The sequence below is a fragment of the Archocentrus centrarchus genome, chromosome 17 (assembly GCF_007364275.1).
Source record: "Archocentrus centrarchus isolate MPI-CPG fArcCen1 chromosome 17, fArcCen1, whole genome shotgun sequence".
Lineage (NCBI taxonomy): Eukaryota > Metazoa > Chordata > Actinopteri > Cichliformes > Cichlidae > Archocentrus > Archocentrus centrarchus.
Window position 1 is genome coordinate 32,381,786 of NC_044362.1, and position 25,361 is coordinate 32,407,146.

General features: G+C 40.8%; 1 protein-coding gene across 1 annotated transcript; it reads left to right on the top strand.

Moving 5' to 3' along the window:
• marchf11 (membrane-associated ring finger (C3HC4) 11) lies at positions 1-24,023 on the top strand. The gene is made up of 4 exons (XM_030751991.1): positions 1-378; positions 12,437-12,592; positions 20,532-20,724; positions 23,700-24,023. The coding sequence occupies exons 1-4, from the start codon at positions 1-3 to the stop codon at positions 24,020-24,022; spliced, it is 1,050 nt and encodes a 349-aa protein (XP_030607851.1). The 3' UTR covers position 24,023.
• Positions 24,024-25,361: the final 1,338 nt, after the last annotated feature.

Consider the following 25,361-nt stretch of genomic DNA (forward strand, 5'->3'; position numbering starts at 1 on the left):
ATGAGCACAGAGGAGGGAGAGGCGGGTCCCGCGTGTGTGGAGGCGAGCGGAGGTACCACCATAACCCACCGCCACACCTGGGAGGAAAGCGAACCGCACGGCTCCCAAGGACGTCCGCACCCCGACGATGAGGACGAAGTACGCGGAGGAGAGGAGGGAGAGGGGGCAGAGGGCTGCCGGGAGGGCCGGAGCTGCAGGGACGCGTGTGGGGGTGACACAGAGAAATTCACTGTGGAGAACAACGGGGGGAATTTTTCCAGTGAGGACGGGGCTGTCGGGGGCAGATCTTGCAAGGCGCAGACGATGCATTCAAACTGCAGCAGCGAAACCTGCATCCCTACTCCCAGCTGCAGGATCTGCTTCCAAGGCGCAGAGCAGGTACATGTGGCATTTAGCTTACTGATGCCAACCAGTGTGTATCCAGGATTGTGATATCAAATCTGTTTGTAGTGTTAGCAGATTAACAGCCGTGATTTTGTGAATGGTCGAAGTTGAAATAAACTGAAGGTGAGGGCTCGGTCCTCGCAGTACTTGACCCTGATTGGCTGACACCAGCAACTCTTCTAATTAAAACGTGGTAGCCCTGCTGAGTTCACATGCTGCTAGTTGGCGTGGCTGGACGGATTTCAGTAGTGCAGAGAGCCGGTCATACCCCCCCCCCCCCCCCCCCCCCCCCCCCCACACACACACACACACACACAGACACAGAATTTGAGAGCTATTAAAGAGAAAAGTTGTTTTCTATAATGCTGGTCCTGGTGCTGTCCGTGGTGCTGAAACCACCAAAGACACTCCCTAGCTCAGAGCTCAGACTCATTCAGAAGTCCTTGAAGGCCCTATAGCAACATGAGTAATGTCAGTATTTTACCATTCATCACGTGAATTACAGTAGTTAAAAAAAAAAAAAAATCAGCAAATTAAATTTCAGAGTTAATTAATTTCCTTTAATTTATAATTAAATCTAATTAATAAAGAACCAAGCATAGGTAATGCTATTAGTGTATGTAATTATTTTTTGTATAACATAAAATTTTAAATTAAATTTTATTTATAAAGCTCAAATCACAACAACAGTCACCTAAAGGTACTTTATACTGGAAGGTAAAGAACCTGCAATAATAAAGAAAAAAATCCAACAACAATCAGACCACCCCATATGAGCTAGCACTTGGTGACAGTGGAAAGGAAAAACTCCCCTTTAAGAGGACAAAACCTCTAAGCTCAGGGAGGGGCAGCCATCTGCTGTGACCAGTTGGAGAGAGCCAGAGATTAATACTGATTACATGCAGAATGGTATATAAATACATTGAGAGTGAAAAGAGTGAGTGAAGAAGAAACACTCAGTACATCATAGGAACCCCCCAGCAGCCTTGGTCTATTGCATTGTAACTAAGGAAGGGTTCAGGGTCACCTGATCCAGCCCTAACTATAAGCTTGATCAAAAAGGAAAGTTTTAAACCTAATCTTAAAAATAGAGAGGGTTTTTGCTTCTGAAAGCCACACTGGAAGCTGGTTCCACAGAAGAGGGGCCTGACAGCTGAAGGCTCTGCCTCCTATTCTAGTCTCAAGTATCCTAGGAACCACCAGTAAGCCAGCAGTCTGAGAGTGAAGTGCTGTATTGGGGTGACACGGTACTATGAGGTCTTTAAAATAAAACGGGGCCTGGTTATTCAAGACCTTGTATGTGAGGAGAAGGATTTTAAATTAAATTCTGGATTTAACAGGCAGCCAATGAAGAGGAAGAGGAAATTAGAGGTCATCCAGGCCTTTATGTCTTTAAGACTTTCCTGCAGTTTAACTAATTGATGTGTGTCATCTGGCTTCATGGATAGATAAAGCTGGGTATCATCTGCATAGTAATGAAAATGTATGCAATGCTTTCTAATAATACTTCCTAAGGGAAGCATTTATAATGTAAATAGAACTGATCCTAGCACAGAAACCTAAGCAACCCATAATTAACCTTAGTGTGTGAAGAAGACTCCCCATTTACATGAACAAATTGGAGTCTATTAGATAAATATGATTCAAACCACTGAACCACAGTACTTTTAATACCTATGGCATGCACTAATCTCTGTAATGAAATATTATCAACAGTATGAAAAGCTGAACTGAGGTCTAACAAACAAGTACAGAGATCCAGAGATGAGTCCACTGTCAGAGGCTGTAAGGAGATCATTGGTAACCTTCACTAATGCTGTTTCTGTACTGTGATGAATTCTGAAACCTGACTGAAACTCTTCAAATAAACCGTTCCTCTGCAGATGATCAGTTAGCTGTTTTACAACTACTCTTGCAACAAAACCATTTTCACTCCCATCTCCTCACATATTTTTTCAGATCACATTTATACAGCAATGCTATAGGACACTGAGTGGTCTTCAATATCAACTGTTACACTTTTTGTGCAGGTGATACAGTTCAGACACAGGTAGTCTCAGAAAAGACTCAAAGTCTTGAGGCTGATAGTGTTGAAACAGCAGTTGAAACTGTTTCTTAACTTAAATCAGTGTCTTGTTACAGTTCTATAAAAAACTGAAACCACACTGACCCAACCACATGCCACTTCTCCATGGCTATAGTACCTGTACAGGGCTATACCTATATAATATTATTTGTGTTTTAATAATGAAGTCAGAAGCTGCCAATATCTGTCTTCTTAATAAACTAAAACTTTTACATGTTGAGACTGAATATTCATCCTTTGTGCAAGAAGGATCCCCAGAGATCCAGAAGGCTCACTGTGCATACTACTGACTGGAATTATAGGCTGTAATAACATGTTGTACTGCAGCAAAAACAAAGTAACTCAGGAGAGGAAAAAACATTACAAAAAAAGAATATGAGCTAAAAAAACAAACATACGAACAAAACAAACTTCCAGACCATGGGGAGGGCTTTTTAATTTAAATGAGTGATGAAATATTAATTTTATTAATGGTCTGTTTCCCATCAGTTTCATTAGCTACATTTGCATTTTAAGGAAAATGCTTATACTTACATAATTCACAAAGATATTAGCCTACAGCTGATCTAAAGCAGCACTGTGTTAAAATAGTCTGCTGAGTTAAAACATCCTGACAGGTGTCAAACTAAAGGAAAAGTCTGAACCACAGTTGGAGGAAATGTGGCTCTCCTATGTTACTGGGGTCATGCTTTTGGTAATGTCTGGGTCCGTTTTATTTTATTTATGTATGTATGCATTTAACTTATTAGGATGTTCCAGTGAGAGCAAATGTTGCTCAGAAGGAAATCCCAACAGCCACACAAATTCAAAAAATATTGTATTAAAAAATGCAACAAGTACAGTAAAATGCAAAATGTACAAATATTCATTATGATGCCATAAATTCAGAAACAAATATAAGCATGTTTAAGTTTCTTTCTTTTGCTTTTGTCTGTCTGTGTGACTGACTGACAGATACCTATCTATCAAGATGAATGGATGGATAGACTGACTGACAGGCAGACAGATTTATATGCAGATGATACTCAGCTTTATGTATCCAGGAAGCCAGATGACACACATCAATTAGTTAAACTGCAGGAATGTCTTAAAGACATTAAGGCCTGGATGACCTCTAATTTCCTGCTTCTAAATTCAGATAAAACTGAAGTTCTTGTACTCAGCCCCACAAATCTTAGAAACATGGTGTCAAACCAGATACTTACTCTGGATGGCATTACTTTGGCCTCCAGTAACATTGTGAGAAATCTTGGAGTCAGTTTTGAGCAGGATATGTCCTTCAATGCACATATTAAACAAATATGTAGGACCATTTTCTTGCAATATCTCTAAAATTAGAAACATCCTTTCTCAGAGTGATGCTGAAACGCTAATTCATGCATTTATTACTTCTAGGCTGGACTATTGTAATTCATTATTATCAGGCTGTCCTAAAAGCTCCCTGAAAAGCCATCAGCTGATCCAAAATGCTGCAGCTAGAGTACTGACAGGGGCTAGAAAGAGAGAGCAGATTTCTCCCTGAACTGCTCCAACAGTTAGAAATCAAAAGACTAAAGAGCTGTCCAACAGATCTTTGTACACGATCCTGAGCAGGGCTTTAAGTTACAGGGATGCATGTTAAAAACCTCCAGGTCCAGCGGTTAAAGTTCTATACTGTAACTTGGTTAAGGTTAAATAAAAACTATCCAAAGCATGAGGAAGATGCTAGAGCTCTCTCTAAGGACTCAAAGCTTTGAGCATTTTGCATTGTTGGCAGTGAAGAGCACCTTTCTGCCATGTGTTAATAATCTCTAATGCATCCAAATAACATTTCTGTTAATCAGCTTTGGTGTTTAGTTGTGTTTGTGGAAACACACTAACAAATCAAAGGCTTTATTTCAGAGCAGTTTTCTTCAAAGAGATGCTAGCTGCTGTAAAAATATTTATCTCCTATTTTATGGCAAGCATGAAACTCGGTTAAAGCTGCGTTTATGGTTAAAGTGCCTTTTTAAACACAAATAAATCAGCGGCACTTTAAATGAGGTGCAGAAATGCATTAAAAACTGTGATATAAAAGCAGTTAAAAGACATGATGAGCCTTATTTTATAAGGGTGGAAGCAGCATGTAGATCATGAATGAAATCCAGTATAATATTGAATCATATTGCATCATTATAATTTAAGTGAAGCTCCTGTTATAGACAACTAAGATCAACTTGGTGAGTCCTTCCACCCATACACAATAAAACAAACTGCAGCTCATTCATTGTATCAGAGGGGGATGACAGTGACTCAGTCATAGTCCATTAATAATAAATATTTTCCCTGAAGCGATGCATCAGTCTAACTGTCTGCAGGTCTTCCTGGAGGTGAATGGACTGATGTGGACTTGCAGGGACAAATGGACACTGTCCTACCAGCTCTGAAATCTGACACTCTGCAGGCCTATTAGGCTCGTGACAGCGATGCCCGATGATGGACGTGTCATCCCTGCTGGAGCTTAAGGGAAAGAGGGGAGTAGGGGCAGTAAATGCCTAAGTGAATATCCTGTCTTCTAAACGTGGGCTACAGCCTATTAGCAGAGTTAATCTAATAACGCTGCCTCCGGGTCCAGACTGATATTTGATTTTGATACAAGGCCGCAGGCTGGGCAAGCGCACCAGTTATCTAGAAGGTTGCAAAACAGACATTTAACATTTTAAATATTCATGTCTCAGCAGATAGAGTGAACATGTGACGTAAACACCATAAAAGTCCTCTCGCCTATCAGAGGATAGTTTAAGCCTTACTCAGACGTCTTCCATTCTGCTGTTCAGAAACCAGCACTGTTTTGTTCATGAAACAGTGCAGAGTAATGATTGTAGTTTATCTTAATTTTGGAAAGAGCATCTGGCAAAACAGCCACAACTTAGGGACTAATTTCACACATTCTCTGCAGCTTTCAGACTAATCCACCAGCAGATGTAGTAAGCACATTGAGGGCTTCTTCATCTGTTTGTTTAATAGCTCTGCTTCATATTTTTGCTCAAACAGCAGGTGACAGGTGCTGCTGCTACATGCACGAAGCTCACTTACTGGATTGTTAGCTTTAAACCACATGTCCTAATCATCATCAGCTGATAGAGGGTGCAGTGAAGTTTAATAATAATAATAATAATACTTTTTATTTGTAAGCGCCTTTACAGAAATAAAACAATCATAAAACAATCACATAAAAGCACAGGAAAGAAATAAAATTCAAAAGGCAGTGAATGAATTAAATTACTTTAAAGCTACAATGAAGCTATTAGTGCTGCAGAGAGGGAAACAAGAACCAATCAATGTTAGTCGATGAGACATAAGAAAGAAAACTACAAACCTGCTGAAAATTCAGCAGGTTACAGGCAGTTGTTGTAGTGCAGAGTACTACAACTCCTTGATAGAATAGTCTTTACTTAAGGTCCACTTACTAACTTTTTCTGGAGACTTCACGTCCATTTCTTACTCAAATGAGCACGAGGTCCTCTAGAAAGCTCCAGAAAAACATGCCTCTTTAGGCTCTGAGGTGGCATGCAGTATATGTGGTTTATTATTAATTGATTGATTGATACTTTATTGATCCCACAATGGGGACATTTCGGTTAACAGAACACCCATCCAAGAAGGCAAACATGGGGAGATAGGTGAACTGTGGCCATGCTGCCCCCTTCTGGAGATGGAAACAATAGCGAAAACGTATAAGGATGAGCCCCTATTAGAGCCCTTTCACAAACTCAAGATTCACTTACAGAGTAAACACTGCATTGTTTACTCTGTAACAAACATCGGCTCATTCGGCTGTGCCGTCCAGGACAAATGGATAAGAAGTTGCGGAGTTGCCATTTACTTTGAATGTTACATTTACATTTACCCATCTGCACAACAAGTGCACACACAGACCTCGAGGTGATGCCGTCGGTGACGTTAACGGTTTGGGAGCTTTTGACTGCATTGTAAACACCATTTGATTATAAAGGTGCTTCTTAAAAGCTACAAAAATGGAATGAATTCAGAAAATTGTTTTTTTTATTACTGTTTAAATAATAATTTTCTAATGGGGGACCTACTGTGCTCATCTCCAACTCATAAATTGTATTCTTGGAATGTGCTAGACTATCTTTTTATTTATTTTATACTAGGTCATGGTGCTGTCCCTCTGTCTAAAACAATCCTTTTAACCACGTTTCATCTAATTCACTGGCTTTTGTTAAGAGAGAGGTTGAGGGTGTGGCCTCGTGTTCACCATCAGAGCTGTGTGACCTTTATTAAGTGTATCTGCTCTAACCGACATCAGTGCACGTAAAGAGTAGAAAAAAAAAGGTCTGAAATGGAGTGTTTAGAGCTTCTGAAACTTTGGACATGTTTTTAATGTAAGTGTCCACCACTGTGACAGTGTGTGTATGACAGACAGCAAGAAAAATCATAGTAGGCTCCTTCAAGGTTTACTTAAAACTTTAGTTACTAATACAAGGTCCACTTGGGGAGTAAGTTGGCTGATACAGACCTTGAGATGTGGTTGAAAGGTCTAGAACAGACATTTAAGAGTGCCATAAAGTTGTATTTTGTTAGTTATTGGAGTTGTTGGACAAATTAATTGTAACTCAAGGACCACTTAATAGCAAGATTATGCCAAACAGAAACGATCCATTCATCCAGCTGAAAACATACTTATTCCCTGAGCTTTAATCAGATAATCCATGTCTCCCAAGAGAAATCTTCCCATCTCTCAGTTCAGAACAGAATTAGAAGATCTACATCTGTAATGAAGTCTTTCACACCGAAGCTAAGATGCTTAAAAAAGCCTCAGACAGAGAGGATTCAAAGAGGCTCTGATTAAAAAATGCCTCGTTATGCTTTTCAACTCATGAATGCTGTGTAATTACAAACCCTAAAGAGAGAGAACAATGAATTGTTTATGCTGTGTGATATTTACTGTTATTCAAGGCTGTAAAGGGTGTAATCAAAGAAAGCTGGCATTATTTTTGAAACTGATCCAGTTTTTAAGGATTGTTTTCTCACTCAAACGGCGCTGTGAGGGCCCTCTGCACCGAGCAGCCCTTCCCCTTCATCACCCTCACGCTTCCTCTGTCCCATCTGGAAATGAGCCAGCAGGTCATCCAACCATTCAGCCATCTACTCGTGGGAAAAAAATACAGCATTAAGTCATTTTTATATTATACTTACTGTACACATACCTCAGTGTGGATTAACATACACTGGTAACATGTTCAGATATTTTTACAGCTGAACACTGCAGTACTATCACAATCATTGAGTCCTGTGGCTGTACAGTTACACCATGCACAATACTTCCTCTGTGATATGTGGGAATGGAGGCAGTAACACATCCACCCAGAGTGTGTGTGTGTGTGTGTGTGTGTGTGTGTGTGTGTGTGTGTGTGTGTGTGTGTGTGTGTGTGTGTGTGTGTGTGTGTGTGTGTGTGTGTGTGTGAGTGAGTGAGAGAGATCAAACACCCCATCCTGCTGTGTGGCTTTTATTTTTCATATAGTTTCATTTGTGATTGCTCCTTTTTTGGGGGATTACAGATTATTGGGAACACTTTTTAAAAATTTTGTTTTTATTAAATCAGGAAAATTGGATTCTTTGTACTTTTTGACAGATGTAAGCCAGCAGGCTGAGCAAGAAGCACAAAATATGTGACTCTGATGCTTATATGGATTCCTAATTCTAAGTGGCTTGTGGGTATTTAAGAAGATGATTCATGCATTTCTCAGAAGGAAGTCTTGTGCTCACACAGCAAGTAAAATATCAATACTATAATCAATACGCTTTATTTTCAAATTCTGGCAAACTCCATTTTCCAGGAGTTAGTCTTCATGTTGGTAAAAGTGTTTTTTAAAAATTGATACTTCCAAATCCGAACCCTGCCAAATCAAACATGCAGCGTTACCTGCTGTGGTGACCCCTCGTGAGGAGGGAGCAGCTGAAAGTGGAACCTACGTTCTTCTGAGCCCAGTTCCTCTCATCACCAACACTGTCATGTGTCTCTTTTGTTGTGCATCGCTGAACAATGACGAGAAGCGTCGTGTGCACCTATTGTGAAATTTTGGGCCGATGCTGAAAGTGAATTAAAACAAAACAAACAAAAAAATCATTTTAGCCAGCAGCAGACGCCAGTGCCGATATTTTTCCTCTTTATTTTTCTGTGCCAGCAGATTTGTACTGTAATTTTTATCATAAAATAAAAATGCCTCATGCTTAATCGCAGCAGTATATCTGACACACAACAGATAAATATCAACCACTGACATGCAGCCCGTTTTCATTCCCACAGCACAAAACAGTGCCGTTTTATCAAAGCTGCTGCACCACAAGGCGTCCTTGAGTGTTGTGGTTATGGTGTGAGTGAGATGGGGCTGTCACTCCAACTCATCATTTATCACCGTGAAGGAGGACCATTTATCACAATCCACAATCATTTCCCAAACCCAACCATCTAGTTTTTAGTGCCCAAACCAAAGCAGTGCATGAATGCAAACGCAAAAAGAGAAATTATACAGGAAGTGGAAACAAAAAGCAAACCAATCAGACACTAAGGCCCAGTTTCCCGTACAGGGATTATGTCTAATCCTGGACTAAATATTTTTTCCTATTTTGGTCTTCATTGACTTTTTCCTTTTAGTCTAGGACTATGCTTAGTCCATGACTGGGAAACCGGCTGTAAACATATAGCAGAAAAATAAGTAATATTTTAAAATAAATGTAGTGAGTAAATACTGTACCTGCTGCAGATATTGGTGCTAAGGAGAGACTGGGTGGGAAGTGGCGGCCTGCAGCAAACGCCACAAGAAACCTGCTAAATTTGAAGATTGTGTCAACATAAACAGACATTTAATCTGTATGCAAACATTTCAGCTTCTAATTAATTGTACCATCAAACAAACAGGATGGGAGAAGCTGAAGGTCACTTCTGTTCATGTTTACACAATCTGAACAGGGAGACTCTGGTGAACTGGTGATTTATCAGTATGCCATTATTAGTCAACAAGGCTGATACAGATACTCTACATCAAATTCATGGCACACAGGCCCCTGTTTGGCTCTGCTTCTAAAATCCTATAAAATCCTTCCATCGATGCTGAAAACCTGTGCAGGCCGCCGTCTTGTCTCACAGAGAGAATTGATCACAAATTAATTAGGGATTAAGGATTGATAAGGAGAATCGACAATGGCATCAGTATCAGTAAAATCTTATCGATGCCCGCTGATAACAGTCTTCTCTTTAAGGACGTTTGTTTCATTTTCAGCTGGAAATCTTTCGTTCAGGGCTCTTCAACTCCAGGCCTCGAGGCCCGGTGTCCTGCAGGTTTTAGGTGTGTCCCTGATCCAACACACCTGAATGAAATGTCTGAATTACCTCCTCAGTATGCAGTCAAGTTCTCCAGAGTCCTGCTAATGACTTCTATATTTGACTCAGGTGTGTTGAAGCAGAGACACATCTAAAACCTGCAGGACGGGGGCTCTCGAGGCCTGGAGTTGAAGAGCCCTGCTTTAGTTCATCATTCTTTCTCAACCTTTTCTCTCCTCTCAAAAGAAATACATGAATTACTTTCGCTCTCATTTTTGACCCTGTGCACTCCTTGATGGACTGACCTTTATTGTACTAAAATAAGTGGTCAGAAAATCCCTTTAGAGAATTGACCGACTTATTTTAATTATCCTTGAAGTTGGTTTTATCAATCTCTACTTCAGCGTAAAGCTGACCTGCTTCAGTTCATTCGAGCGAAAGCCTCAGAGGTCCTTTTAAACCCACAAGGTTAATATGACATGATGAAAAACGAGCTCTCTGACCACTGACCTTAATATACTATTAATATGCCACTCACAGCCCAGCTGGCAGGTCAAAGCTGCAGTAATGGCTGCTCGAGGAATGCCTAGAGGAAGAAAAAAGAAAAGAACCCATCAGAACAAATAGATGCGGCTGTAATGATTAATGCCAGGCTGCATCCCACCGTTAATATCTGCAAGTGCTGTAGCTTTGAGAAATGGTCATTGATCTGAGCGATGCTGGTAAGGCCCTCTGGTGAGCAAGTCGTGAGTTTACTTTGATGTACGACCTGTTGGGATAAAAGGCCAAACTGAGGCCTGAAAACAAGGATTTCTCAATGATAGGAAAGATGACACATGGACTATGAAAATGATAGAAGATTAATATTGGATAGACGGCTCATATATTGAACCAAAAGCAGATAGTTTCTCTCTGATCCTGAAAAGACTCAGAGGTTTAATTTATCACTGCTACTACGGGGAGAAGCCAAAATGATAAGAACATGAGACAAGACATGAATGTCAAGCAGCAAGTATGTTTGCTGCTTTTGCATTACAATACAAAGGCTTTGTAGAGTTATAGCAGAATGGAGGCTTGTATTGTGAACCTAACAGCTAAAAACCAGCTGCCCAGAAATGAAACCAATGAAAAGTGCTCTACCGGGTTGCACTGGTTACATCATCTGCAACCATACACTGATGGACAAAGTCACTGTATATATGGACACAGCTTTCAGGTTTGAAAAGTGAAGCCAATATGCCTTAAAGCTTTTTAATGGTCAGCAGGGAGCAACTCCTCTGGCTCCAAAAAGACTTCTGGTTGTACAGAAGAAGTCTATCAGACAACAGCGTCTTGGCTCCCTTCCTTTGTGATCTCAGTGAACGCGTTCCTGATGGATTACCGGCTCGAGTCATGTCAAATAAACGTGATGCTCATTTAGTAAATTTTAGTCATTATTAGAGTGAGAAAGGAGGATTGTCCATGGTATGCTCCAAAGCCACAAGCTGTTAGCTAATGAGCGTGTCGTCACTGACTGATGGTCCACACCAAGATGGCGAAGACGAAGCTTCATTAACTTGTGGGTGACATCAGCCTCTTTACATTTTGTACGGTCTATGAAATCAACCAATAGTTAGTGAGTCACCCCCTTCTGGCCATTAGCAAGAATGCACATTTAAGACAGCGCTGCACAGGCTTCACTTTTGAGACCGGGAAGGTCCGCCCTTGTTATTGCAGTCTGTGTTTGCAGTGTGCAGAGTCGTAACCAAAGGGAGGAGAAAAGACTTCTACAGTGGGACCAACACATGTTTCATCAGTTACACTCGCTGCTGAGATGCCAGTTGTGGGGATGTCTTATGTTTTGTTTCTAAATGTCTTCCAGCTTTTTTTTTTTTGGTGTGTGTTGTCATCTCTCTGCTAAACTGAGAAATCTCTGTCTGTTTTTCCATTTATTCTTTATCTGTTCATCCAATCCCCTTCAAACTTGGCAGGTATACTTCCAGGGACCAGAATAATTGCAGTGTCAGATTTGAGGTTGTTTGGTTGAAGCGTGGTCACGTGGGGACCTTTTACCTGTTGCTAGGCAGTCTGTAGGCAGTGGGCTTATTGGCTGGAAGTCAACATCATTAAAGGCAAATCTATCACATCATGTGAGGATATCACAATGTGGCATCTGTAACCAATGATGTCACAGAATGACATGTCAGATAATTCAGGTCCAAGAAGAAGTTCGGTCCAACTGCAAAGGAGAGACTCCCTGTAACAGTTTTTTCACTGATGGTCAAATGCTCAAAAGAAGTGACCAAGAAGGTCAATCTGAATTTACAGTCACAGTTCTCATCAGTTGCTCCTGGAATCTGAACTAAATCTAAGTTGCTTTGGCTTATTTTTTCCCTTCTCTGTGTTTGTCACTGATTTAAAAAAAAAAAATAAGAGATGACCAACGGAGCACAGACTCACAGAAACGGTTACGCATCAGATCCACCTCTCATGAGTACAGTCTACTAAATTAGTAGATAATTTAACTAATCCAGGTGTAGTTTTAAAACTGCCTCATTTGTGAGGCGATGGGATGATTTTTACTTCATCTTCAATCAGTTAACATCTAAAGTCAGTTTGCCCCCTCCCTTCAAATTAACCTCTGCTCATTCTTGACCTTTGCTCTCTCTCTGATCTCCAGGGCGACTTGTTGAACCCGTGCCGGTGTGACGGCTCGGTGCGGTATACCCACCAGCACTGCCTGCTGAAGTGGATCAGCGAGCGGGGCTGCTGGACCTGCGAGCTGTGCTGCTATCGTTTCCAGGTCATTGCCATCAACATGAAGAGACCCTGGCAGGTAAAATATTGAGTATTTACCCTCTGCTGAAAGCTCCCACACTCTGAGACTCGACTGGTCTCTCTTTGTGATGGCAGTAACACTTCTTAGATAATTAAATACAGAAATGTAAATTAAAGCTATGAAAGGTTCAACTGTGAAATGTTTAACAAATAGATTAAATGAAGTTATTTTTCTAGCTTTTGTTTTGTTTTGGTGTTTTATGAACTGTAGTATTTACTAAACATAACATAAAATGGGTTAAGAGGCTTTTAGAAAAGGTGATAGCTGTTTGTGTGTCAGTTACTTGCTATGAAAAATAATTAAGTCTTCTAAACTGGATGATGATTTTTTTTTTCTCTGCATTTGTCTTTTGTAAACTTCTACCTCTATGATGAAGGTCTGCATAGATTGGTGCAGCTAAAACTACCTGTTAAGGTTCATGAAAATGGAGGCATTATATCCAAAAGAAATAGATGGAAAGTGGCCATTGTGTTTGTTGGCAACATGAATAAACAAGAACAGTCCAACTGCATTGTTTTGCCAAGGCTAAAAATTCCCTTCACACATGCATGAATTCATCCCTGGATCCCAGATATGTGGATCCGGATCAGTTCATCATATTTATTTCAATTTGATATGTATTTGTGAAAGGATGGTGCAGAGCTCATCATGTTACATCGAGGTTTAAATCCGCTGGAGTGTGTGGAGTTTTCATCTTCTCCCCACCCGTGGGTTCTCCCCGGATACTCCACCGTCCTCCCACAGTCCAAAGACATTCATGTTAGGTTAATTGGTGATTCTAAATTTGCCGCCTGTGAATGTGAGCATGAATGCTTGTCTGTTTATTAGCCCTGAACTGGATAAGCAACTAAGAAACTGGATGGATGTATTTGTCAAAATAAGTTACAATATGTCCAATTTTGCCTGATCAATGACGATGACTCCAAAAGTTTATCCAAAAGGCTCGAATATTCTCCACATAGAAATGTAAGTAGTGCTGTTTTGTAACATGAATTTTACTATTTTTTTCCACCAAAAATAGTAACCTGGAGGCCTTGGCAGAGGTAAAAACTGCTGAGAGTCTCACAGAAGAAGGTTGTTTCTGATTAAAATCTGTCTAATAAAGTTATTCCACTTCACTAATTTCTAAATGAGATTCCTCAGTTTTCATGCTGGCAGATTGTTTGGGGAGGACACAGTGCATTTGGAAAGCAGCTGTTTCAGGGTCATCCTGATGACTGTTATTTTAAAATACAATTTTTGAGCCAAAAGATGGTGTCATGCTTTTTTTCTTTTTACTCCATTAACACTGAAAACAGCAGCTGTTTTGGAGACCTTCCACAGCCCTTTGCTGCTCTGCCTGATTATCCCGAACAGTCACATTATGGCGTAACTGGTGATTTTCTCTCTAACTGTCAATTCAATGCACATGGATGTCACAGAAAAATAGTGTACTCAGGTTTGTAATTTTAAGAGGCCGAGCAGTGGCGTGTGCCACCAAACTGCAGCATTCATATTCTGTCTGCCTGTTTTTGCTGCTTTTTTACTGCCTTCCACGTTACAGTTTTCCCCCACTGAGCATGCTCTCTAAATTATTATAGAGGCATTAACAAGAAATTGTTTTTACAGTCGCTGATGTTATCGACCCACCAGTTGGATTTATGCTCAGAAATATTCACAGCTTCTCAGTTGGAGTAAAATCAGCCTCACGGAGCCAAACTGGTAAAAAGCCCTTTCACTGGCAGGCTGACAGCAGATAAACCCACCTGCGTCTGTTAGAGCTGTTCTTGTAAAATGGTTGTCTTAAAGTCATACTCAGAACCCAAATAGGGAAGTGCACTTATCCTTTAATGATGCATGTTTTTCTCCTTATTGACCATCTGAATAAGCACCTCTAATTGTAGCTCAATGACTCACTGTGCATAAAATGTAGAAATAAGTGGATGAATCTTGACCTTTTTTTAAAAGTAGGATTTAACCCTGCAGATGCAGATTATACGAGTGTGATTGCACAGCTTCAACCACAAAGACAAATCAGGTCACTGAATTCAGTAATGATTAATGAAGACTCAACAGACTGAGGTATGTATCTGACATTTGTAGCCTCAGTTTAATCCCAGAATCCATTTGAAATATTAGCCCCCAAAGGGACTTACTCCAATTACATTAGTGGAATTTTTAAAGACTGTAGGACTAGTGATGGCTGCATTAGTCAGTCGGTCCACCGCTGCAGAAACATGACAACAACTATTTAATGACATGAAACTGAGACATTTATGGTGCCCTAACTCTTTCCCCCACTGACGGTAACTCTTGTTTTTCTTTTCTGAACTGAGCAGGTTCATATTTCAGACCTGCTTCCAGAACAGAATGACTGGGTGTGCATCAGAAGTTAGTGAGGGTGATCTCAGTCTATGCAGCTTACTGCACCTACCCTTGGAAAAAAACCCAAACCTGTTCTAATGGTCACCAAACCACGTCAATATATATCAATAAATCAGATCCAGTTATATTTGGTGTTCAGCGCTAATTAGCAAGCTAGAAAGCTAACTCACTGAACACAGATGAGAAACACAAAACAAACAAACTTTATCATCCAATCCCCCAAAGTCCTACCTTCTTATCATTCCAGAAAAATCAGCCCGAAGCACCTGTCCAGTACCAGCTCAAAGTAACGTGAATGTTGATCTGAACCCTTTGCAGCAGAGCCGCAGTTTTGTGTTTCTGGACATTTTTGAAACTAAACATTTTGGAGGTTTTTCCCAGGTAGCAATGAATGATCGACTGTTCTTTAAGGCCTTTTTTTTTAATCAGTAGTGGAAAAAAAAATATAGATACCTGTAGCTAACTGTATGCAGTACTCATAAAGCTTAACCAGTGCAGTCATATTTTATAGCATCCATCCATTTTCTTCCACTTGTCCACTTCAGGGTTGTGGGGGTGCTGGAGCCTGTCCCAGTTGTCGGAGGGTGAGGGGCAGAGTACACCCATGACCCAGAATTTCATAACAATACTACAAATAATGAATACTTGTGTTTTAAATGCTGCATCTGTACATTTTGAAGAGAGGGCCATTTCAGTGGAGACTCCAATAGACCTTGGGTAACCATGGATATTTAAAGCATAAAGATTTCCTAAACTAAATTTATTTTGAAATTTTTGAAAAACTGCAGTTCCTCTAATGTACACTAGAGGCTGGATCCAAAGGTGAGCCAGTCCCCAGAGACTCCCACAATAAAACGGTTTTGATTTCTGTAGATATTTTCCTTTCATTGCATCTGTATGAGGGTGTTTTTTAAAATAACCCATTTAGAGTTGGCCTTATCGTTGGGAACGTGGCTGTTTTGATTGACAGATGTGCTGACATGGGCAGCATTGGTGTCTCTCAGGCTTAATCTCTGCTAACTGGCCCTCTCAACTGTGTCTGTGCATTTTTGGAGTAGTTTTAATGTCATTAGTTGACAAATGACATAACATAACTGTGTGGTTCAGATTATCCATTTATCCATTAAGTTAATTCTTGTGGCCACTATAAATCATTAATAATGAAACCTTCAGGTTGCAGACTGACGGTTGGAGAAAAGCTGTGTAACCAGCGTGCAATGACAGCTGCAATCATTCTGAATTGTGGGAATATATAATCAGATATTTCTGTCTTTGTGAAAGTGCAGCACATAATCAGAACTTTTTCTGCTAAACTGAAACAATGTCTGCACACCTAAAATTATGAAGAACAGAATTTATTTAGTAGGAAACACAGAGAAAACATCGGCTGCTTTTGGTAGATTGAAGCGGTTGTGGCGGTGAGTATGAACCCGCCGTGCGTTCCTGTTGCATCTTCACATCTTTGCTGTCGTTTTGGAGCATCAGGATTCCTGTAGTCATCCTCTCCTTCAAAGCCCGAGCAGACAGACACTCCTGAGGCTTAAAATATCTGCATTCTGGATCGTTCCTCTCACTGAAGAACATTCGGGCCCTTTCATATCTGTTCGCTCCAGATGGGAGTTGAGTCACTGGCAGACTGAACAAACACACAGCTGAGGCTCAGCAGAGCTTTAGTTTCTGTCCACAAAGTCTGCCTGAAGTCTTTTCTTCTGAAATGATCACCGTGCAGCTTCAGTCGTCCGCACGTTGTCAACAATCATCTGATTCCAAGCTGCTTTTTTCTAAAGTTCTGCACTTTGTGGTCTTTCCTTGTCCGCTGTCCTATTTTCTCTTTTCTTATTGTTACTGATGGAGCTCTGACACATAGTCTTCTCTCCACAGCTTTTCCCTCCTCTTGTCCTCTTTTTTTACTTTCTTCATGGCCTCCTTCCACTGCTTCTTGGCCACCTTCATCTCCTTTTTGGAGATTTTGTTGTACTTGTAGCATGTTTTCAGGGTATTCTTGAACTGCCTGGTTATTTTTTTGTATTCCCTTCTTCGGGCATTTCGTGTCCTGTTGTGGTCAATTTGGTTTTCCAGCCAGGTGTTGGTCCTGCTGGTCAGGACGGTTGCTGTCTGTTGGACAGAGGAGAGGATAGGCTCTTTTAGTTAAGTAAATCTTTTTAACTTAAGGGCAGCTGAAACCTATAAATTATATTTTATGGTCCTTGTATTTTTCTTACCCTTTGCACCCAACTGGTGAAGCTGTTCAGGACTTTGCTCAAGTTCATTGACAGTCTGCTCATCAGGGTTCGTGCCTTCACAGGAACATAAAGAGGTCTGATTACACAGATTTATCACATATGCTGTCCAGAGATAATCTTTAATGTTAACGACTGGTTGGCAAGTTAAAAACTGCAGCGCATCTTATTTTAATACTCACAAACACAGTTTTAATGTTTGAGTTCCACTGCCACAAGGACAGATACAGGTTACAACCTCATATGAAAACACCTGCATTCAATTTAGATATAAAGTCCTTTCTGATGAGACGTGAAACGTCCAGTCACCCTTTTTCAAGCTCCAGAGGTTACGCAAGATATTTTAAATGCATGAATTTTGCTTTTAATAAAGTATTTTTGAAGTTAAATTAGCCTAAAGTTGCCCCTTCAATTTTGCCTCTCTATGCAGCTCCGGGCCGCTTCCAGCCCTGCTTCTGTTTTTAGATGGCTCCCTGGAGGTCACTTTTACAGTTTGTGCATCACATTCTCACAGTGGGTCAAAACTGCACCCCTTCAACTTAAATGTTATTTTGAGGAAATGAATAAAGATGCAGGGAGCCAAATATTATCCCTGAGACACCTCATGATGTTACAGTGGAGCTCTGCATTGACAGAATGACTGAGGGGGAAGATGTCACAGTACACAATCAATACACAAGGTTATAATTAATGGATAAATGGCAGATGATCTCAGGGCAATCTAAAAGTATCAACACTGCTGTCAGAGATTCAAAGGTGCACAAAGACACAGCGCTGAAATCACCCAAAATTTAAATCAGGCTTTTTTGGCTGGAGTTGTGAACCATTCTGAGTGCACAGTGTATTGTGCTTAATTAAAGGATTATATTATATTCTTCCTCGTAGGGCTGCGTAATTAATCGAATTTTAATCTCAATCAAGATTTCAGCTTCTATGATTCATGATTAACATGATTGAGCAATACTGGGAATGGATTCTCCTCCATTAGAAAGCAAAGAAAAAAACAAATCAAGCTCTCCCTAAATCAGCACTTTATGACACAAAAGCAACACAGCTTACTTGTTCAACCACATGAAAATACACCACAAACTGCAGTATAGCGAGTGTATCAGTTTGGTCAAAAAACTGCAGTCCTAATACATTCAGTTTTTTTTTTTTTTTTTGAGTGCACACAAAACAAGTAAGCTAAGGATGAACCCTTAGCATGTTAAACAGTGGTGTTCAAGCCCTGGTTTACAAACCTGTTTAAACCCCAGGGCTCATCAACCAATCAAAATGGGCAAGTGGCCAAATGGCTTAAAGTGATGTAAGAATGCCCTCTGAGCTCAAACACTGTTAGCAAGTTATCAAAGTGTTTTTAATCTGCTGCATAATTAACACAATAATGTGCATGAACAAGTTTTTTACATAGTGTTCATGTTAAAACTGATTTTGACCTGCATGGCTTTCCATAGTTTTGGAACAACTGATGTGGCAAACATACACATAATATTTTAAGATATTTTGCAAGTAACTTGTAAAAACATAACCCCAAAAATTTAAGACATGAAGAAGCTGTTGAATTTAATCTTAGGAAACTGTGAGCAGCAACAATCTGAGAACTGAGCAAATCAGCTGGAATATCATCTTTCATACAAAGACTTCACATTTAAAAGCAACCTCCATTTATTGTGTGCATTTTTCATTGCTTAATTTTTTCCATGTTAGTTCACAGGAAATATTTTCCCTCCTATGTTACAAAACCTGATTTGGAAGCAGTTAAAATTTACAGCTTAAAAAAAAAACAAATTTAAAGCAAAGGCTGTAGAGTGGTTGATCAAATGCAGCAGGACATTAACACATTCGTTTATGCGTGTTTGTAACTGCATATTAATGCATATTTATGATCACTTTTAGTAGGTCTGTCTTGTGAGCTTTCCTAGATCAGTAAGCAGGGTAGCATCTGCAACTGCGTTGCTAAAATTAAAATGGTAGTTAAATGCAGTAAGTTGGTGAGTAAGTTACCATTTACACGTGGCGGTGGGTTTTCCTCGCTTCACTTTGGGGGTGCGTGTTTTCCACGTCTTATCTGACAGCGGCACGATGACGGAAAGGTCGGGAAAAGCTCTGAGTACAAATGTCAGACAATTAAATCTCTAGAAGTGTTATTTCTGCTGCGAGTCGCTCCGATTGTGGTACTGAGTTCGGACCGATGACGTCACACATCTAAAATGATTCTATTTCTTTTTTGGGTCACCGTCTTTTAAAATCAGCTGAAGCTGCACAAACTCACTGAACCACACGGACACAGCTCCGGTGTTTTACAGAGGTGCAGGTCACTGCTTAAACCACCCGATGCCCTCTGGAATCAGTGCTGTGTAACATAAACGCTCATGTTTGAAGGGTAATGGTTTCTGAATGTGTGTGTGTGTGTGTTTTCCCCCCGTTATCCACGACAAACACAAAAATACACAATGAATGAAGTAACAGTGTGTGGAGATGCTCTCCTGCGCTCAGTGGCGGAGCGCCCGAGGGGAGTTTCCTGGTGGCCTGCTGTGAATGGTTATCTTGCTATAATATAGAAAGCGGATATGAGCGGCAGCGTTCACAGGTTTATGCGTGTGCGCGCCCACAGAGGTGCGAACATGCAGACTCTCAGATGCTTCATGCTTCTGTATAAATAACATTTAGAGAGGCTGCTGTTAGAATACCTGCCCCCCCCCCCCCCCCCCCCCCCCCCCAAACACACACACACACACACACACACACACACACACAGAGTCACAGACCGGATCACTGAGGCCAGAACACACTCTGCACTTCCCTGCAGTTTTCCAGCTCGTCTTCATTTCCAGTTAAATGTTCATCACTGCTTTATTCCTAGTAATTTTTTTCAGGAGTACTGTCACCATAACATACCTTGAAAACTCAGTTTTCAGACAGACTTCTTTGTTATTTCCAATTTTATTATTTTTTATTTTTTAAAATCTGAATAACCTTCCTAGATAATGAACAACAATATAAGTAGTTTATTACCTTTTAGAGCAGGGTCGTTAACAGGACTTTTGTTTTTAAATGAGGTGACCAAGAACCTGTTGAGGGGCACCAGAAAATTCTATCAGTAATCAATGCCAAATCAAAGCAGTTCAAAACTGGCCTCCCTTCCAACATGCATCAGAGACATGGCAGCCCTGTAACACTAACAGAGCTAACTGGACTGTTTACAACCGCAGTGAACGTGCTTTATTCTGCTGTGTGGTACATGTAGAAGAACATATTACTTAGATATACACTGTACCTGTCTGATGCAGTGTTTCAGTGTATTTCATGTATTGCCTCTGTTCTTTGTGCAGTGGCAGTCCATCACCATCACCCTGGTGGAGAAGGTGCAGATCATTGCCGTGTTCCTGGGCTCTCTCTTCCTTGTCGCCAGCATCTCCTGGCTGCTGTGGTCGGCGCTCAGCCCCCAGGCCATCTGGCAGCGCCGTGACGTCCTCTTCCAGATCTGCTACGGCATGTATGGCTTCATGGACCTGGTCTGTGTAGGTGAGAATGGGAATGCAGCTGTCCTTTGTTGGTGTTGCTGGCTTTCTGTCATGACCTTTCTTTTGAGAAATTCCTTCAAACCTTTCTAAATGTAATACGAGTCTGGACAGATGTGGATGTATTTGACTGTTTGAGGAAAGCATACAGTCACAAGGCAACAATTCTAGTCCCAATCAGGACATTTCATGCCAAATGTACCTGTGTAACTAACATGCCCAAACATAGTCTTAAATTTCAGTGCTTGAAGTTAATGCCTTTATAAACTCAATCCTTAACTCTTAAACATGTTCAGTTGTTCTGAGCAGCCACACTGGAAGGACAGAGTGGGGGGGTGGTTGGCTGAGGGCAACAGAGCTAGAAAGAGGCGCAGTGCATGGCTCAGTGCCCAGCTCCCCTCTCACTTCTGGATCAGTGTGAAATGAGTGTGGAAAGTCTGAGAAATGGTTTCCTCTCTGAGTCCGTGTTGTTGGGTTTTTGTTATCCAACCATCCAATTTACAGTTTGGACAGACCATAAATCCTTCTTAAGACTTCAAGAACTACATAATACTCTGTGGAGTGTATTCGCTTGGGGGAAAAAAGAAAACAAAATACTGCATTGTGCTTTGAGGTTATCAACTTAAGTATGAATCACAGTTTAATTGACAGTTTAGTATGTTTGCAAAGGTGTCTGCCTGTTTCAAACATTTTGATGTCAAACTGCATTATAAATAATATTTTTTCTCAACATCTAAGTTGGTTGAAAAGTAATTCCTAAAATAGGATAAAATATATGCACGTCCACATTCAAAAATGGGGGAAGATGCTGTACTGAAACATCAGTACATGAAAATAATTAACAGCTTGCATACTTCAACTCTCCAGTTTGCCTCTTTGTTGCATCTTGGTACCAATATTTTACATTTTTTTCAGGTATTGAAAAGTAAAATGAAAATGAAAGTTGTGCCAAGGTCAGGGACTCGCTGTCTGCTGGACGTCTTTCTTTCACTTCTTTAGCAAGAAGAAGTTTTTTATATTTATTATATTATATTTTATATTATACTGCAGTTTATAGTTTTAGTATTTAATCCACAGGAACCAAATGAAACAAACAGAGCAGTCTGGTATGTGAGAAGAGGAAATTTCAAAACAGTTATTTAACGGCTATGAAGGTTCAAAACTGTGGAGGCCATGACTTACTGTACTGAATGAGTATCTGAGACATATGGCCGGAGGCCTGATGATGCTATTACAAAACTGATCACGGATCAGTGGTGTTTGTTATGGACAATCTGTGGTTAGCACAGAAGTCCAATAATCAGGTCAGGCAGACTGTTCCTCCCAATACCAGCCCTCTAGTTTTCACTGTCATTAGACATGTAGGCATTGAAGTAGTAGTAGTAGTACAATGGAGTCGCAGCCACAGTACCCTTCCAGCACTCTGCTGACCAACCCCAGATTGGAACAGAGTACAGCCCCTCTCCAGTTGACTGGTTCCAGAAACCAAACTGTGTGATGAGGTAAGCTCAACTATATCTAGCTATCATCTCTCAATCTCACGCACTAGTTCAGGTACCTTCCCCACCAGAAAAGTAACAATCCATGTCCCAAGGACTATTTTCAGCTACCAGGATCAGTCAGCCAAGACCTCTGTCTTTGACCACCACCCAATCCACATTGCACTGGACCCCTACAGTCTTACAGTCTGCCCTGCATTTGGTGGATTCACAAGAAGGCTGGCCTCTGTCACTCCTTCAGACTGAGCCTGGCACAGCCACCAGATGCTTGCTGATGAGCATTACTGGGGTCTGGCTCCAGTGTGGGGCCCTGGTAACTCTGATCAAAGCAAGGTAACATGTTCCATTGATTTTCTATCCATAGAGGTCTGAATTGCATTTGGTTTAGCCCCTTACCCAGGACCAATTTGCCTTGAAAGATGCCACGAAGGGCAAATTGCCCCCGACAATATTGCTCCTTGGATCACTAGGGGTTTTTTTTGTTGTAGCCCTTACAGCAGACTAAACTTTTCTAACTGATTTCTTGACAACCATTAGCTGTTGTCAAGAAATGTAACAGCCACCGTAGTGAGGGTTGGTCAATCATCAAAACTTAAAGAACCCCGTCTCTGGGCTCTTAAGATTGTTTTTTTTGTTTTGTTTTGTTTTTTTTAAATCAGGGAAGCATATAGAAGACGTATTTCCCTTCAGATTTCCTCTAACATGTGCATTAGAAGAAATGTTCAGCCTTTAAAATCAGGTTAGACTTTGAACAAGGGCTTTGGCACCACTCTAGATCAGGGCTCTTCAACTCCAGGCCTTGAGAGCCCCTGTCCTGTAGGTTTTAGATGTCCCCCTGATCCAACACATCTGAATCAAATGGCTGAATTACCTCCTCAGTATGGAGTCAAGTTCTCCAGAGTCATGCCAATGACTTCTATATTTGACTCAGGTGTTTTGAAGCAGAGACACATCTAAAACCTGCAGGACACCGGACCTGGCGTTGAAGAGCCCTGCTCTAGATCCACACCAGAAACAGCTTTGTCAGCAAATAGCTTAAACATGTTGGAAAAAAAGGACACCTTTAAACTGAGGGAGAAGATGATGAGGTAACAAAAAGAAAAAAAAATACTTGCAAAATATTTTGTCTGTGTAGGTTCTTTTCCAGGTCATGTAGTCTTAAGTGTTTGAGTTGAAGGCAACTTGACTTCAGCTCTCATCCAACAGACTTCTTTAAGAATTCACATCTTGGCTCATGTGACCTTTAATGACTCTGACAACTCTCAGGACACCCTCCAAAGTGGCAGCTCCATGAGAGTTTAAATACATGGGACTCCCCATCAGCTGTGAGAGGTGAAACATTTTCAACTTAAAGAAGTCCAGTTGCCTTCAACTCAAGCACTTAGAAAACCTAATACTAAAGACTTCCTGAAACTTGGTAATGGCAGACTGTCTAAAATCAAAACTCCCTTTAATGTGTCGATTGTTGTCATTGTAACAGGCTTGATCATCCATGAGGGGGCAGCAGTGTACAACGTGTTTATGCGTTGGCGAGCTGTAAACCTCCACTGGGACGTTCAAAGCTACGACAAGGCCAAGGACATGGAGGAGACGAGCACCGGTCACTCTTCGCTGGCCCCCAGGACGCTCTGGTTGCCTTTGGCCACATTTGGGCCCAGCGGCCCCTTACACCCAACCCAGCTGGGGTCACATTCATGGACCTGCCTGTGTTTGGCACCCTTCTGCCACAGAATGGTGCCCCGAAACAACTTCAGCCAGGACAGTGACTCAGGAGAGGTCGTCATTCGTGTAACATCGGTATAAACACCAAGCAGTATTTGTGCAGGGACTAAACATCTGATGAGTTACATCTGGTAGTAACAATCTAAGCTGCGCTGGAAAACTTTTTCTTTTTTGCAGATTTTCCTGTAACTTAATAGTTTTAATTAATTTGAATTGTTTGTGCTCTCTGGGGCTGGTCCTCAAACCAATCTCAACACCTTCAGTAACTCGCATTGTTGTGTTGGTGCCTTTATTTTTACTCTGAGATGTAACACTGTTTATTTTGTGACAGTCATGAACCACCATCATATCCATCTTTTTTTTGTTGTTGTTTTTTAAACCACCGTGCAGCACTCGAGTCACGTGGAATTGAAAGAAGTGATGGGAAAGATAATCCAGTTTACAACTCTAAGGCACAACGTCAAACATCTCGTGATGGTTTAGGATCACAGGGTTGCCTGTTTCAGTATTAAGGAATACTGTACATGGCCAATATAGCACTATATTCCGTCAGTTTTGCTTTAATAAATATATGGCATATAGAGGGTACTGTGGAAAAAGGCTCAAGCCACCCTTCATTGCTTTATGTTTTGCAAGGAAAATCAATGCAGTGATTTATTGAAACATGAGCAAACATACATGGAAATACAGTATATAAGGAAAAAATTGAGTTTGGACAATTCTGACCAGCTTGAAAGTCAATCTTTGGTATGACCACGTTTCTTCTCCAACACAACCTGTAAGTTCTTCAGGAACAGTTCTCCAGGTTTCTTGAAGGACATTCAAAACTCTTCTTTGGACGTTGGCTGCCTTTTGTTCTAGTCTCTGTCCAGATGATCACACACTGTTTCAATAATACTGAGATCTGGGTTCTGAGGAGGCCCGTCCATGACTGACAGTTTTCCATTGTGTGTTTTTCTATCCAGGCATGCTTTTAGTGCACTTTCTCCCTGTTTCCTTTCCTTAAGACAACCACCCTTCCACTGAGACCATTTCTGATGACACTTCAGTGAACAGTAGGCGGATCAACTGGAGGGCCAGATGCATCTCTCAGTTCTGTCAGGTCTTTGCTGAATCTTTTCTTGTTCCTTAAGGATATCGTTCATCTGCAGTAGATAGATTTTTAGGCTTGGCACTTCTTGGTGCAAAGATTTTATGTTTTGTCATGTGTTATTTTGGGCATTTTTAGTAGATTTGGCTAAAGAAATGTGTTCTTGAGACAGGCTGCTAGTAACAAAGTGCCTAATGATACTATTTAAAATTGCTGGGTTTTCTGTTATGTGTAGACACGACACTGTTTCAGCCCTTGAGTTAGGTGCCTTTTTTATGCTTGAATGATTTATATGTCAGTGCTAAGTGGCTTAACAACAACAACAACAAC